Source organism: Stenella coeruleoalba (genome assembly GCF_951394435.1).
Source record: "Stenella coeruleoalba genome assembly, chromosome: 16".
NCBI lineage: Eukaryota > Metazoa > Chordata > Mammalia > Artiodactyla > Delphinidae > Stenella > Stenella coeruleoalba.
This window is the reverse complement of record NC_137162.1, coordinates 74,250,362-74,267,918: the sequence shown is the minus strand read 5'-3', so window position 1 is coordinate 74,267,918 and position 17,557 is coordinate 74,250,362. Positions and strand designations below refer to the sequence as shown.

General features: G+C 38.1%; 1 protein-coding gene across 6 annotated transcripts in view; it reads left to right on the top strand.

The window, feature by feature from the left end:
* The first annotated feature begins 1,888 nt into the window (after window positions 1–1,888).
* Window positions 1,889–17,557, top strand: part of ZNF248 (zinc finger protein 248) — a 43,282-nt gene continuing 27,613 nt past the window's right edge. For 2 of the 6 annotated variants that reach the window (XM_079900102.1, XM_079900098.1), the window contains exons 1-5: window positions 2,904–3,255; window positions 3,998–4,099; window positions 4,192–4,233; window positions 12,477–12,603; window positions 12,882–12,977. In XM_079900102.1, the coding sequence (XP_079756228.1) occupies window positions 4,219–4,233; window positions 12,477–12,603; window positions 12,882–12,977 (238 nt within the window). In that variant the 5' untranslated portion in view covers window positions 2,904–3,255; window positions 3,998–4,099; window positions 4,192–4,218. Of the gene's footprint in view, window positions 2,207–2,903; window positions 3,256–3,997; window positions 4,100–4,191; window positions 4,234–12,476; window positions 12,604–12,881; window positions 12,978–17,557 lie in introns of those variants that run through there. The other 4 variants (XM_079900099.1, XM_079900100.1, XM_079900101.1 and 1 more) reach the window with 4 other exon arrangements.

The following is a 17,557-nucleotide window of genomic DNA, read 5'->3' as shown; positions in this document are numbered from 1 at the left end:
AAACCCAGGAGATACATGTAATTCCATTTGACATTCTGAAAAGGGTAAAATTATAGAACAGAAGACAGATCAGAGAGTGCCAATGGTTGAGTGAGAAGGTGGGTTGAATAACCATGGTTGGGAATAAAATAAATATCCATACTGATATAAATAAATGATGTAATAAATAAATGCTGGAAATGAAAGTTTTCCCTTACAGGGGATTCTCAGTTAATAAATATAGAAGAAAGAGGTGGAATATAAAATCACCAATTGGAACACCACAGTAATAACTGTTGCAGGCAAGAGCCACCAGTGAAAGCTAAAATTAGTGGCCAAAACTCTAAGTAGGAATAGTATATTTGCATAGCCTTAAAGGTTCTCGCCCCAAATTTACTACTAAATGTGGTGATTTAAAAATATGACCCTAAATTTGAGATGGAGCTTATTCCGCTCCCACTGAGTGCACTGGACTTAGTAACCCACACCTAAGCATAGATTGGAAAGGGGAAAATCCTAAAGATATAGTGGAGAAACCTGTCAGACACCACCTTCACCAAGTAACCAAGGTTAATATAAGTTGTGTTGATATCATGTGTCCCCTCATATATAGGTAGGACACATCCTCTCTGTGGTATTCTTTCTAAAAATTTATAACCTCAGTCCAATCAGGAGAAAACATCAGACAAACTCAAAGTCAGGGACATTCTTCATAATATCTGACCACTATTCTTCAAACATCTGAAGGTAATGAAAGACAAGGAAAGACCACGAAACTATTGCAGATGGGACGAGACCAAACAGACTTGATGATTAAACGTACTGTGGTATCCTGGATTGAATCCTGGATCAGTAAAAGCGCATTAATGGAAAAACTGATGAACTCGGAATAAACTCTGTAGTTTAGTTGATACAATTGTACCCGTATCACTTTCTTAGTTTTGGTAAATGTAACCATGGTTATGTAAAATGTTAACAATTAAAGGGACTTCCCTGGTGGTCCAGTGGTTAAGAATACGCCTTCCAATGTAGGAGACTTAGGTTTGATCCCTGGTGGGGGAACAGATCCCACATGCCACAGGGCAACTGAACCCGCACGCGCGGCAACTAGAGAAATCCTCACGCGGCAACTAGAGAAATCCTCACGCTGCAGCGAAGGTCCCATGTGTGCCGCAACTAAGACCTGATGCAGCCGAATAAAAATAAATAAATAAATGTTAACAATTAGGTGAAACTGGGTGAAGAGTATATGGGAACTATCTTTGCAACTCTTCTGTAAATCTGTAGTAAAAAAAAGTTAAATGACATTGATCAAAAAGAGTTAACTACATATTCTTTTATGAAAAGTTCATCATAAAATAATACACCCATATGCTCATACTGTGCTAAAAATGTCATGAGGATGCCCACATAAAAGAATGTATATTTGGTTCCAGGTAAAGCATTTCTGAGAGATGATAAAGTGCTTTCTTCGTAAGTTTGGTGTGTGAACAGTTTCTTACATAGGAACAGTTTTTATTATTAATACTGAATTGCTAGGTTGCTTTTTTCCTCATTCCGCGGAATAACTAGGCTGCTCACAGATATTATTTTAGTTTACATAGATTTACTGTCTAAACTATAGAAGATAAATTTATCAAAACTAAAATAACATCTGTCCACGTTCATAAATTAAATTCATGTACCACTTTGCTTCTCTTGGTTTGTGTCTAGTCGAAAACGCACACTGCTTTGACATACATCTCTGGGACACGGACAGAATCCAGGGTCCAGGTAGCAGGAGTGAATATATCAGAGAGTAATATCTCAATCCAGTCAACAAGGCAGAAACTCTCCCAGCTGATTTCTAAAGGAGTGCGCATGGCGTATACTGGGCAAGGTAATCTTAAGAAACGTACTGAACAATTTATGTGCCAGACGTCATCCTAAGTGCTTTTACAATGTAAACGCCCTTAATCTTCATAAAAACCGTTAGCTAGGTACTGTACTACTATTAGCTTACTTTTGTACAATTTAGGAGTGAGGCATTCCTTCTAAAGGTAGAGCCACTTTTCCAAGCCAAGCTGCCAGAAGCCAACTTCCAACTCGCCGCCACCGCGCCACGCTGCTCCCTCCCTCTGCGCATGTGCATCCCCGCCTTCTCCTCCCGGCTCGTCCTTCCCCGGCCTCCAGCCCCTCGTGGGAAACAATCCCTGGCCTCCAGGTCCACGCGGCGAGGGAGCTGCGGGTGAGCCCCAGAGGGTGGGGGCGAGGGCCAAGGGGACCCCGCGCGGCTCGGGGAGCCGGCGGAGGCAGCGGTGCCGGGTGGTAGGTTGGAGCCCCGCGAACATCGGCAGGACCCCAGGAGTCTGCGGCGCCTGCAGAACTGAAGGGACTGCAGGCGGCGGCGCCTCTGCCTGGAGAGGCCGGAGTCCCGCGCGGAAACGCGGACTCTCGGGCTCGCTCGGTCCTCAGCTCTTCAGCCCTTGAGCTGAGCGGGCGGCGCCGTCGTGTGGCCGCCCGTGGGGAGTGCGCGTGCGTGACGTGTGCGCTAGGCCCGCGGGGAGGGAGCGGGGTTGTCAAGGGGAGAGCGCGTGCGTGACGTGTGATCTGGGCCTGCGGGGAGGGGCGAGGAATGCGGGGAAGAGCGAGTGCGCGTGCGCGACGTGTGTGTGTGTGTGTGTGTGTGTGTGTGTGTGTGTGTGTGTGTGTGTGTGTGTCTGTGTGTCTGTGTGTGTCTGTGTGTGTCTCTGTGTGTGTGTGTCTCTGTGTGTGTGTCTGTCTGTGTGTGGGTGTGTGTGCGCGCGTGTGTGTGCTTTACGTAGTGACGTGCTGGGATTACGGGGCGCAGGGAGGATGTGGGAGAGAACGACTGCCCCAGGAAGGGGCTCGGAAATACATGAATTTCCTGGACCAAATAGCCGCTGGGAGATTTGTCTTGCTTAGCTGTAAAATGCAGATATCTGGAGTGCTTGCCCCACTGTGTTGTTTTGAGCGCTCACGTTTTGTTGGCTGCTGTTGTATTTAATTGTTTTGTATGTAATACAGGCGGCTGGAGCTTGGATAAGTCTCTAGGGCCTCCATTCCTCAGTTAATTCGTTTGTGAAATGGGATTGGAGGGGGCTAAACCAGCTAGCCACCAAGGCCTTTTCCTGGCTCTAACATCACCCAGATCCCAAGTTATTATTTATTATGTATTCATTTGTTATTTGTTGTGTATAATCATGACACGGTATCCTGAAGCCATCGAAGGCTGTGTGACGGTGGAAGGTCTGAGACAAATTTAAGAAGAGAGAGGTGAGCTGGAGCTGAGATGGGTGGGCATGCAGGCTGCACAGGAAATGTCACCTGTTTGGAGAGTTTGTGAAGGCATGGTCCGGGTTGAAAGGCTCACCAGCCATAGCTAAGGAAATTCTGTCATTGTCTGTCCCTAACACCTCCTCCTCCCCTCATTCTCCAGTCACTCTTTCCTGAGGTGAGCCGCCCTCAGTGTCCCATTTTTCATGGCATCTAGAGAAGTGCTGAGGTTCCTGCTCCCCGGCTGGATAGACGCACAGGATGGTAGTGCAGGCAGGTCCTTTTTGGGTTATCTGTTGCTTACTTGAAAAATGAAAAAAAAAAAAAAAAAAAAAAGAATTGAGCCTGAGAAGGTGAGTGCCTGACGTCATGCAATTTGTTAGTGGTAGAATCGAGGTTGAAAGTCAGGTCTGCAGATTCGTGGGCCACTGCCCATTTTGTGACTGTTAGGTCAAAGTTAGTTTTTTTATTAAAAGATCCTTCTGAAAATTGTAAGCAGGTGAGAACATTAAAAAAAAAAAAAGAATTTGCCTTAAACACTCCCATCCCTTTTTTCAGAGGTTTCTTGGATTATCTGACCTCATAGGATTAATGGTGTTAGCAGATAACCAGATGAACAATATGGTTTGAGGTGTTTTTCTCCCCCTACAACATCAGTTTTGGCAGATCCATAGTGTTCCTTCCTTTAGATTACTGTTCAATGTTAAACTCATCTCATGTTTTTAATTTTTCTGTGTCACAGAACCTAAATTGGTAATAAATCAATAAGAAACAAATGTTTACATTCACTCAGTGAAAAGTATCATGTCTAAGCTCAACATAAATCGGAGCCACACATGGACAAGTAAGTATCTTGTGTGTGGAGCTGTGTAGGCAGGTGAATCCAGGAACTACAAGGCAGGTCAAGTTCTTACTTCCTTCTTCCTTCTCCTTCAGCTCTCCCTCCTCCACTAAGAGTGAAAAATGAACAAATCCCAGGTGAGTTTTTTTTTGTTGTTTATTGCCATTTTGTCTTAAAATGCGTTTTCTAAAGTTTCTAAAGGTTTATAAAACCTCATGTTAGCTCATTTGTATTTCTAGCTTAAGTAGCAGGTAGTCCTGGCTTTTGTTTCTGCATTTCCATTTCCACCTAATACATGCAGTCTTGCTTCTTCACCACCACTCACCTGAATCAGTTCTGGAAAAGATCACCAAATTGTAATCAAATCCATGTTTTTGTCTTTGTCTTACTTGACCCTTTTGCAGCATTTAGTACTATTATCCATAGTCTCTTTGTTTTGGAAGTCTCCTCTGTTGTTGTCTATGATACTACCCTCCTAGCTCTCCTTTTCCTAACTTCTGTCCCTCATGAAGTTGGCTTTGCCTTTTGCCCCAACATTGCTTATCCCTGGATTTATTGCTTATCCCCTGCTTATCTATCCTTAGCCAACTGCCCTTCCCAGTATACCTATTTTTCCTGACTGCTTTTGTCTTTTTTTAAAAAATGAAATAATTAAAAATTGTTAGTATATTAACATGGTTTTAAAAAAAAGTAAGTGATACAAAAGAAGTAAGTAAAGGTACTTCCCTGCTGGTCCAGTGGTTAAGACTCCGTGCTTCTACTGTGGGGGGGATGTGGGTTCGATCCCTGGTCGGGGAGCTGAGATCCCGCATGCTGCTTGGTGCGGCTAAAACATGGAAAAAAAAAAAAAGTAAGTAAAAATTCACACCCCATCCTCTCTGTAGCTGATGCTTCCTCCATTTATTTCTCATCTAAACTGTGATACTTTCACTGAGAGTGAAAGCAGTTTTATTAACAATTATGCTGAGACAGCTGGCATATATTGGGACAGTCCCAGATGAGCTGCAGTGTACTGTCACCCTACTATAGTATACATTATTTCTATTTCTTGTTTGTCCTCCCAGTGTTTCTTTATTCAGTTGAAAGAAAATATGTGCTCCCCGCCTTTATTTAAAAGGGAATCTATTATTAGAGCTTCTTAAATTTAGATGCACCTGTACATCCCTGGCAACGTGTTAAAATGCAGATTTTGATTTAGTATATCTGGGTGGGGCCCTGGAGTCTGCATTTCTAATCAGCTCCCAGATGGAGTTGATTCTGCTGCTCAGGGAACCACACTGAGTAATGAGTGTATACACTATTTCCCATTCTTTTTCTTCTTCTTTTTTTTTTTTTTTTTCCTTTTTTCACTTCTTTTTTCAGCCTATTCCCAGGGATCTTTCTGTAACAGAACATCTTTCTTTGTTAACAATCACATGGTAATTCAATTGCGAATGTTCCATAGTTTATTAAACTAGTTATTAACTATTTCCAACCTTTTGCTACTACAAACCATGTTTTAATGAATAGCCTTGTACATGTAGGTTTATTCTACCAGATAAATTCCCAGAAGTGAGATTGCCAGGTCAAAGGGTTGAATACAATTGATGAACTTGATCCTTTTGGTGGGATTATAGATAGTATCATTTTGTATTTTCATTGGTACTGCATGATAGTGCTTTTTCTCCATAGCTTCTCCCATAGAAATACGTGGTTCACTTTTGGATTTTGGCAACTGATAGGTAAAAATTAGTATTTTATGTACTTTACATCTGTAATTATCTTAACTATGAGGGAGGTTGAAGATTTTTTTCATGCATCTAAAAGGTGTCTTATTTTTCTATTTCTGTGAACTGTCTGTTCATATCTTTTGCCCATTTTGCTCTTAGGTTTCTGGCTTTTTTCTTTTTTTCAATGTCTGGTTAGCTCTTTGTATATTAGGGATACTAATGCTTGTCTTTTATATGAGTTATTTTCTGGTATATCATTTGTCTTTTGATGATTGTTCATGTTTTTTTTTCTCCGTGCAGGTATTCTGCTTCAGGATACCACATTTCACTTAGTCATCAAGTTTCCTTAGGCTCCCCTTGGCTGTGACAGTTTCTCAGACTTTCCTTGTTTTTTGATGACCTTGTCAGTTTTTGAGGAGTACAAGACAGGTGTTTTGTAGAATGTCCCTCACTTGGGAATTGTCTGCTGTTTTTCTCGTGATTATATTGGGGTAATTGTTTTCATGTAGAAAGGCCACAGAGGTAGAGTGCCATTTGGTAACATCTTATCAGGGTAAATGCTCTTCACATGACTTTTCACTTTTCAACAGATGATGAATCACTTTTGATCACGTGGCTGAGGTCATGTGGTCAACTTTCTCCACTGCAAAGTTATTCTTTTTTCGTCTGTTTTCATACTGTACCCTTTGGAAGAAAGTGGGGAGTTATGCTACACCTCCTTCATGGTGGAGTATCCACATAAATTATTAGGAGTTCTGCACAGGAGACTTGTGTATTTATTAACTCAGTCAGTGTTTAATATCAATATGAACTCACGGCTAGTTATTTTTTACCTTGTTTATAGTCCAGTACTACCTTGGTCATTTTGTTGCTGAAATTGTTTCAGCTTGGTTATTAAATAGAGCACTTTCAACTGGTTCCTGTGTCTTTCTGATGTACCCCATTATTGTGTTTTTGTTTGAGTACTTCTTCTATACTTTCTGGTAGTAGAAGATATTCCAGGCTCATCTTATATTTCCTGCCCTACAATTAGCCATTTTTCCCTGAAGAGCTCTGGTTCCTTTTATTGGAGCATGGTATTAGAAACCAAGATTGGGGGGCTGGATTGCTACTGGTTTCTAATTCCTTAGAGACCCTCTCAGCTGACTGAACAAGAAAATATATATGTATACTAACTCACATGTATACACATATCTATAAATGTTTCAGTATGTAACCGTCTGTGTTTGCATTAAGCTAAGTATTATTTCGCACTGATGTCCCCTGCTGTAATCATTATCACATGGAACATTCTAGCATTCTCTCCTTGCTTGTCTGTAACTCCCATTTCAGCAATCTGTCTACCACCATCCGCACTTCATTTACTTAATTGTTCAGTTCCAGCATACATGTATAAGTGATTTCTGAGTCATTAACCCATGGACTCTTGGTTCCTTCCAGTTTTTGGTCATTATGAATTAAGCTGCTAGAAACATGTAGGTTTTTACATAGACATACATTTTTAAATAGCTAGGGTGTGAAACTGCTTGATCATATGTTAAGACTGTTTAGCTTTGTAAGAAACTGCCAGCCAATTTTACAAAAGTGCTGTATCATTTTACATTCCTACCAACTGTGAATCAGAATTCCTCTTCTGCATCTGGAACTGAAATTGATGTTGTCATTGTTTTGGATTTAACTGTTCCAGTAGGTGTGTCATGGTATCTCATTTTTGTTTTAATTTATATTTCCCTAATGACAGATGATATTGAGCATTTGTTCATAAATTTATCTGCTATCCATATGTCTTTGCTTGACATGTTTATTCATATCTTTGGTCCATTTTTCTATTAGGTGATTTGTTTTCTTACTATTGAGTTTTCAGAGTTCTTTTGCGTATTTTGAATGTAACTTCTTTATTAGATATATATGTTGCAAATATTTTCTTCCAGTCTGTGGCTTGACCTTTCATTTTCTTACAAATGGCTTTTGCAGGGCAAAATATTTTATTTTAAATGAAACCCAACCCATGTACTTTTTTAATGGAATGTGCTTTTTTCTGTTGTATTTAAAAACTCATCACCAAATCCAAGATCACATAGATTTCCTATGTTCTATATTGTCTTCTAGAAATTTAATAGTTTTGCATTTTACTTCTAAGTCTGTGATTCATTTTTAGTTAATATTTGTATAAGGTGTAAGGTCTGTGTCTAGGTTCATTTTTTTGCATAGATGTACAGTTGTTGAAGAATCATTTGTTGAAAGACTATCTTTTCTCCATTTAAATGCCATTGTGCCTTTGTCAAAAATCAGTTGACTATATAAAACAAACTAGTGAATATAACAAAAAAGAAACAGACTCACAGATATAGAGAACAAACTAGTGGTTACCAGTGGAGAGAGGGAAGGGGGAGGGGCAAGATGGGGTAGGGAAGTAAGAAGTAGAAACTAATATGTATAAAATACATAAGCTACAGAGATATACTGTACAACATAGGAAATATAGCCAATATTATATAATAACTATAAATGGAATATAATCTTTACAAATTGTGAATCACTATGTTGTACACCTAAAACTTATATAGTAGTGTACATCAGCTATACCTCAATTACAAAATAAAAAAAAATCAGTTCACTATATATCAGTGGATCTGTTCCTGGGACCTCTGTTCTGTTTCACAGATCTATATGTCTCTTTCAACAATAACACACTGTCTTGGTTACTTGTAGTTTTATATGTCTTGAAATCAGGTAATGTATATCCTCTTTTTCCTTCTTCCATATTACGTTCGCTATTCTAGGTCCTTTACCTTCCTGTTTAAATTTTAGAATCATTTTTTCAGTGTCTACAAAATAGCTGGGATTTTTATTTGAATTTCACTGAATTTATAGATTAAGTTGGAAGGAATTGACATGTTAACAATACTGTCTTCTGATTGATGAATGTGGAATATCTCTCCATTTATTTAGATCTTCGATTTCTTCCATCAGTTTTTGTTTTTCTGCATATCCCTGAAATATATTGTGTTAGATTTATATTTGAATACTTTGTTTTTGGTAGTCATATTGTAAATGGTATTTTTTTCATTCAAAAATTTGAAATTCCAATTGTTTATTCTGATATGGGAAAACAGTTGACTTTTTAATATTGACCTTATATCCTATGATGTTGCTATATTTGCTTATTACTTCCAGGATTTTTTTTCTTTTTCTTTTTGTAGATTCTTTGGGACTTTCTACATAGACAATGTTGACTTCAAATAAAGACAATTTTATTTTTTCTTTCTAATCACATTTCAGTTTTTTATTTTTCAGTTTTTTTTTTTGTTTTTTTTTTTTTTGCGATATGTGGGCCTCTCACTGTTGTGGCCTCTCCCATTGCGGAGCACAGGCTCCGGACGCGCAGGCTTAGCAGCCATGGCTCACGGGCCCAGCCGCTCCGTGGCATGTGGGATCTTCCCGGACCGGGGCACAAACCTGTGTCCCCTGCATCGCCAGGCAGACTCTCAACCACTGCGCCACCAGGGAAGCCCTTTTTGTTTGTTTTGTCTTGTTGTAGGTCTTTCTGTACTAGCTAGGACTTGAATAGGAGTACTAAGACAGGACATCCTTGCCCTGTTCCTGCACTTAGGGGAAAAGTGTCCAGTCTCGTAACATTAAGTATGATGTTAGCTTCTTCATTAAGTCGGGAAAGTTCCCCTCTATTCCTAGTTTGCTGAGAGTTTTTTATCATGAATGACTGTAGGATTCTGTCAAATGCTTTTTCTTCATTAATTGATATGATCATGTAATTTTTCTTCTTTGGCTTATTGATATGTTGGATTATATTGATTGTTTTTTTTTAATGCTGACCCAGCCTTCCATACCTGCAATAAATTCCACTTGGTTGTGGTTTGTATTTCTTTTTATACATTGTCAGATTTGATTTGCCAATATTTGAGAATTTTTGCATCTATGTTATTGAGAGACATTAGTCTTTATTTTTTTCATAATGTCTTTATCTAGTTTTGGTATTAGGGTAATGTTGGCCTCATGTAATGAGTTTGGAGGTGTTATTTACCAGAGGAGATTATGGAGAATTGTTATTATTTTTTCCTTAAATGTACAGTAGAATTCACCAGTGACGCCATCTGGGTTTGGTTCTTTCTATTTTGGAAGTGTTTTAATTATTGATTCAGTTTTTTTTTTTTTTAACAGAAATGAGTCTATGCAGGTTATCTGTATCTCCTTGTGTGAATTTGGTAGCTGTGTCTTTTAAGGAATTTGTCAATTTCATCTATGTTACCAATTTTTCAGGAATAGAATTATTTGTAGTATTCTCTTATTATTTTTTTAATGTCATTAGGCTTAGTAGTGTCAACCTATCTTTCATTTCTGAGATTTCCAATTTGCCTCTTTTTTCTTTTTTTCTTGGTTAGATTGGAGGTTTATTAATTTTATTGATCTTTTCAAAGAAGCAACTTTGAGTTTCATTGGCTTTTTGTATTTTTTTCACATTTTCAATTTAATTGATTTATTCTAATTTTTATTATTTCCTTTACTTTGCTTGGTTTAGGCTTAATTTGCCTTTTTTCTCTAGTTTACTAAGATAGAAGCTTAGGGTTTTGATTTTTAATCTTTTCTAATGTATACATTTGATGCTATAAATGTCCTCTGTGCACTGCTTTCACTGCATCGCACAAATTTTGATACATGGTATTTTCATTTTTATTCCATTTCATTTAAAATATTTTAAAATTTCTTTTGAGACTTCTTTGACTTATAGGTTATTATAAGTTGACTTATAGGTTATTTAAAACTTATAGGTTAGACTTATAGGTTATTTATAAGTATGACTTACAGGTTATTTATAAGTATGTTGTTTAATTTTCAACTCTTTGCGATTTTTCAGTTATCTCTTGCTTATTGATTTCTATTTAATTCCATTGTGGTCTGAGAACATATTTTATATGATAGCTATTGTTTTAAATTTGATAAGGTGTGTTTTGTGGCCAGGACTATGGTCTATCTAGGTGAATGGACCATATGAGCTAGAATAGAATGATAGAATGTGTGTTTTATTTTTTTGGGTGGAATATTCTACAGATGCCAGTTAGATCATGTTGATTGATAGTGCTGTGCAGGTCATCTGTATACTTACTGATTTTCTGCCTGCTCAATCACTCAAGATAGAAGACCCCAACTATGGTTTTAGATTTGTCTATTTCTCCTTTCATTTCTATCAGTTTTTGCTGTATGTATTTTGATACTCTTTTGTTAGATGAATATGTTTCAGATTGTGTCTTCTTTCTCTAATATGATTTGAACCCATCTAATGGTTCTTAATTTCAGATATTGTAATTTTCAACTTTGGAATGCCCATTTTATGCACGTATGTATGTATCTGTGTGTGTTTGTATACACATGTATCAGAGGTCCCCAAGACCATCACCAGGTTCAGTGATTTGCTAAGATGACTCAGTATGTAGTTGTACTTACTGCTATCATTTATTGAAGTGAAAGGGTACAAAGCACAATCAGCAAAGGGAAAAGGCACATGGGCATAGTCCAGAGGACACCAGGCACAAGCTTCTAAGAGTCTTCTCCCAGGACACACCTAAGTCCTCTAGCAGTGAGATGTGGCAACTGATGTGAAATGTCTGCCAGGGAAGCTCAACAGACACTCAGTGTTCAGCATGTTTATCAGGGGCTAGTAACATAGGTACTTTCTGCTTAGCATATAACAGAATTCCAGACTCCAGAAGGAATGTATGTGTGCAGCAAAAACCATATTGTTTACACAAACAGTTTAGGTTCAGTGAACCATTCTTATTAAGGACTGGTAAGAACCCTCCTGAAATCCAAGTTCCCAGATGCCAGCCGAGGAACACCCTTGTAGCAGATCGTTCAGAGGATAGCAGTCTCAGGCCTGCTCTATTAATTCTTTCTCCACAACACACATACCACATATCTGTTGAACTTCTCCCATCCTTTCATTTATTTTGTTCATATTTTCCTCTATTTTATTGAACCTATTAATCATAACTCATTTTGAAGTTCTTGTTTGTTCCAATATCTGAGTGTCCTATGGGTACGCTTTTATTTTCTTTTTTTCCTTGGTCTTTGTCTCTTCATATAACATGAAATTTTTTATTGGATGCCAAACATTGTATTTAACAACACAAATATTGGTAGAGGCTCCAGAAAATGATCTCTTTTAGCAGAGAGGATTCATCCGTTTCTCTGTTGGGCAGGTAGAGTACAGGACTGGTCACTTTAATCAGTCACGGGTTGAGCTTGGTTAGGGCCCGTACCATATTAATTTTAATTCCTCTGTTCATTTTAACAACGGAAAGTTTTACTTCTTTAGTGACAGTTAACTTTATAATATAAAAGATAATATGAAAGAACATTTTCTTGGTAACCCCATTCTACTTTGTGCATAATGCTAGCTCCTACAATGTCTAATTTAATAAATGTTAATATGTATGTCTCCTTATCAGGAATAACAGTTGTAGCAACTAGTTCCACCCCCTTAGTGGAAACTCAATTTGTACAAGATATTACTTTTTTCCTACATAGAATAGCATAAAAGAAGGCAATCCTATATACCAATTTTTAGTAAACTCTAAAGAGATTGGTTCTTTTAAATATTTACCACTCATAGAGCTCTGACAATTTCATTATAGAAAAGGAATATACTGTTACAGGAACAAGTGTCATTCAAAGATGTGTGTGTGGACTTCACCCAGGAAGAGTGGTACCTGCTGGATCCTGCTCAGAAGATACTATACAGAGACGTGATCCTGGAAAATTACAGCCATCTTGTCTCAGTAGGTAAGAATTTTTTCTCCATGTGAACGAGGAGCATGCATTTCTTAGTTGATGAAACATAAGAACTCTCTGTGGAATTTTCTGATGGAGATTCAAGGGATCAGATGACTGATCCCTTTTGGCCACTATAAAGAATGCTATATTCTTACCTCTTTAAGGATTGGTTCATTTAGGCACCTCTTTTAGGTAGCTCCTGAAGCTATACATTTCTTCCCTATCATTTTTTCAGAGTCCCCGAAGCCAGGCTGTTCAGCCATAGTCCTGTGTTATTTTCTTTACAGGGAATTGCATTACTAAGCCAGAAGTGATCTTCAAGATCGAGCAAGGAGAAGAACCTTGGATATTAGAGGAAAGATTCCCAAAACAGTGCTGCTCAGGTGAGTTAGTGAGTTCACAGGCAGATGGAAGCCAGAGGAAATGAGATCTTAGGGCACTGGTTTATGGTTTATTAACTTTGAACTATTTTTCCAAAAAAACATTTTTTAGCCCCAGACCTTTGGAAGTGATTAAGGACAGTTGGCCCACATCCCTTTGTTACCTTAATCACATTCCTCCATATGTCACTTTCACTCATAAATGCTTCCCTTTGTTATTTGACATTTTAGAGTGATTTACGTATATCCATAATCCAAACTCATTTGGCTTCATCTGAGATAATTTTTCTTGGTTACTTTATCTTTTAAAATTGTTCACCTTCTCTTTTAAAATTGTTCACCTTCTCTGTATTGTCTTTGGATATCTCTTGTTAGGTAGTATGTATTCATGCAATACTTCCATATATTCATTTAACAAATATATGCTGAGCGCCCAATATGACCCAACTATGTTTATAGGTAATTAAAAGAATGTCCCTATTATCACAGAGTGTCTATTACAGTGAGGGACAGAAAAGCATACGTGTGTGTATAGGTGTAGGTGTGTGTATGTATACGGAGTTATACATGCTTGTATACACACACATTTTGTTGGGTGGTGATAAATACTGTAGAGAGTTAAAGCAGTGAAAAGGGGGTTGGAGAATGATGGCATGTGCTATTTGGTATGGAAGTCAAGAGAAAACCTTTTTGATGAGGTCCACAATAGACAAGTCTCTAATAAATTAAAATGTGAGCTCTGTGGATTCTGAGTATTCCAGACAGAGGGAACATCAGGTGCTGAACTTCTCAGACAGGTGTGCTCTTAGGGTGTTTGAGGAATGGCAAGGATGTCAGTGTGGCTGGAGGTGAGAAGGCCTGGGGGAGATTGGTAGTAGATGATGTCATAAGTAGCATGTACCATGGGAGACCCATTAATTTTGTTTTGAGTGAGGTGGGAAATCCTCAGGCTTTTTTGAGTAAACATAAATCAGATTAAGCTATAAGATTGGATTTACAGTTTTAAAGGATCTCTCTGACTTTTGTGTGGTGAACATGTGGTGGGTAGATGATGCTTAGGCACGATCAAGGAAGGAATAACAGGACACTACTATGTACTCGGGAGGAGAGAGGCTAGTGGCTAAGGCTATGTTGGAAGTGCTGAGAAATGGTGGATTTGTACATATATCTTGGAGACGAGGCCAAGAGGATTTGCTATTGGGTTGGATACAGAGTGTGAGAGAGAGAGGAGTTGAGCATGACTCCAGTGATTTGTCTCAAGCACCTGATAACTTAGCGTACCATTTACTGAGATAGAGAAAATTTGGAGGAGAGATTATAGGGGAGTTACTACGAATTTTACATTTGGACACAAGAAGCTGAGGTAACTGTTAGAATCTGGTATTGAAAAGGCGATTTCATATGTACATCGTGTGAAGTACATAATGAGGCCAGAGCTAGAAGTATCCATTCGAAAGGCATCAGCTTTAGGTGGTGTTAAAGGTTGGGGCTAGATGAAGAGTTTTAGATTAGAGATTGGCAAACTTTTTTGTAAAAAATCAGAGAGTAAATATTTTAGGCTTCGTGGGCCACACATGGTCTCAGTTGCTGCTGCTGCTCTTCCTCCTCCTCTTACCTCTTCCTCTTCCTCCTCACTCCTCTCTGCTGCCTCTTCTGTTGTTTTCCCTCTAAAAACATAAAAAACATCCTGAGTTCTAGGACCACTGCCTTATAATCATAGTTTGCTGTCTCCTTTTCTAGAGAGAGATTGTAAATGAGAGAGGTAGTCCTGGGATGGTACCACTTTTACAAGGTGTGTAAATCCATTAAATCTCGTCATTAGAGGAGACTGAGAGGAACAGTCTGAGGTACAAGAAAATTAGAGAGCCTGGTTTCCCAGGGGTCAAATAAAGAACATTCAACCATCCATTACTGCCTTAAATGGCAACCATGGGATCAGGGTATGGAACCCGTTATCCCCTATTACTAGTTTTTTCAAATACTCCTGATATTGTTTTCCTTTCTATCTTCTTCATGTCTTCATTTTCTCACTTTTCACTGATGTCACTCAAAACCATAACTGTGTCTCTGTTCTGTCGTTCCTGACTTGATCTAATTCCTAATTGGTTTTTATTTTTTTACCTAAAGCATCCAATTTATCTTTCACTAACCTAACAAAATTGCTCCTTATTAATAAATGAATTTACAGTCTCCTTCCATTGACTGTCACAATGTGGTCCTGTTCTATATATCTCAGAGTCTTTCTTTCTGCTCTTCAGAGTTTATACTAAAACTCATACTATCTTATGTCTTAAATTTCACTTATAAATATTTTATCCTTTTTCTATAACTTTTACTTTTATTTTGCCTTTTCAGAAACTTAATTAAAATTGTAAATGTAAAGTGTTTAAATATTGCATGGTATATAGTAATGGCTTGTTATTATTTCACTTATTTTAAGTTAGAGATCAATTTTTTGCTGCAACTTAAATAGTCCATATTTTGTAACCCTAACCCACTAGTATCTGTATCCCCAAAACTCAGACCTGACCATATGACTGCTGCTTGGGGTTTCTATCATTGTTGAGATTTTGTTTTCCCAAAGAGAAGGCCCTTTCATATTTTTCCTGATTCTGATATTTTAATAATTACTTCGTTGAGCCAAGTTTAGAAGAGATCACTCTTTTTCATCTATTCAGAAAGCATTCTGTAGTACTCTTCCTAAATGCACATTTCCTTATTTTGTCCTCATGTACAGGTTGGAAGTAATTCATATGCACATTACTTTCTAAGAATGATTAATGTACCGTGTCCTCAATGAAGTCAGAGGAAACAGGATTTTGGTAACACCTGTCAAGAGCTAGACTGTGGTCATGACAAAGGATTTAGCATTGAGCACTGGATTTGTTTTATTTTACAGTGAATTAAACAGACAGTAACTTCTTCTAAGGCAGCAAGTGGAAGCTAAACATGGTAGGGATGTTGTAGAGTTTGTTGGCTTTTGTTCTTTTATTAATATTTTTGTGGTTTGTCGTTTTAAATTAAAGTAAGTAGCATTTCCTGAAGGATGTCCAGGTCCCAAGGAGAGCCAAGGCTGGAGTGTAGCTAATTAAGTGAAATGTGTGTTGTTAGGAATGAACAGTTTATGAGCGCTCCAGCTAGAGTTGCGCAGATAGTTTTTAGTGGATTTGTGGAATTGTGATTTGAGCTCTTACTGTGAATCTAGTTTTTGTTTTGATTTGTGTTTGCCAGTATAAAAACAATTATCAGTTAGCCTTTGGAGCAGTGGGCTCAGGACTGTTCTAGATTTTTTTTTTAACACGTAATTAACATTGTTGCATTGGGTACCAACAGTAAAGTATAGACAAGAATTTTTTATGATAAAGTTTGTTGAAGGTCTCAGAACCATATAGAAAAATGTGATCATTATGGGTCTCACCAGTAAGTAAAAGCCACAGATGAGGCTAGATATGAAAGCAGAAAACCTCACTGTAAAGATAAACCTAGATATAAAAGCAGACTTAAAAATCAGTATTGCTTCAGAAACAAAATTGTTATGGGGAAAAGTAGACCAGCAGACTGAAGTAAAGAAACATATGACTTGATGGTTGGGACAACTTCATTAACAGCTGTGAGAAAACCAAATGAACCTGGTCGTTTTGCAGAGATGGTCTGCCCCTCCTCTATTTTGTATTTCCTGTTGGACATTTGTGTTGTTGTGAATCACAGCTAGATAGAGAGTTAGAGTCTGGGTTAAAGCACTGTCCCTTAAAACATGAGGAAATAGGTGCTTTCAGAAATTTATTTTGATGTTGCTATATCAAATGGGAAAAAGAGGAATGGCAACATGCATATTAGTGAGGATCCTACCACAGTAATCAAGGTGTGGGAAGATAAGGACAAGAAACCATAATCTGTCTCTGTCAAACTGAGTGCTTCCTCTAATATGTTTCTCAGACAGCCTATTTTCCTTTAAAAAAACTAAACAAAAACAAAAAACCTCCTTTGTTGAACTCATCCAGTTCTCGGAGTTTCCTGCTCCCTACATGAACAATGCTCAGAAAATCTCCATCCCTTGCTCACTGTGTCTTGAGTTCATTTCACCTTCTCTAGCCTGCTGCTCTTACAGCATTAAAAAAAATAATTATTCCTTGTGAATTAAAGGAAAAACTAGATCCTGGGCTAGCGGACAATTCTTCTGAACCTGAGGAAGTTGGTGTTTTCAGAACTTTAGGCTGGTGTTGATGTGTAGAGTAGAAGCAAGTACTCTAGTAGGAATCCCACCCAGCAATCAGTGTCTGAGGGGATTAGGACTAGACTGTTCTGTCTCCACCAAACATAGTTCATCCCCTGAAAGCCCTTGTCTGCTAATCTTCAGTGTCACTTTATTCAGTGTTCAGTGTCTCTGTTGGGCTCACTGCATTCTCTTGAGCTTCCTGATTTCTGAATCAGCCACTCACCGGTTCCCTGTGCTTTGAATTTATTTCACCTTTTTCTGTCCAGCTTTAAAGGTTATATTAATAAAGTATTCCACTGCAGCGTGTATTTATTTTCCACTCAAACTAGAAGGGTAAAGGAAATGTATACTTGGATTTAGTTTACAC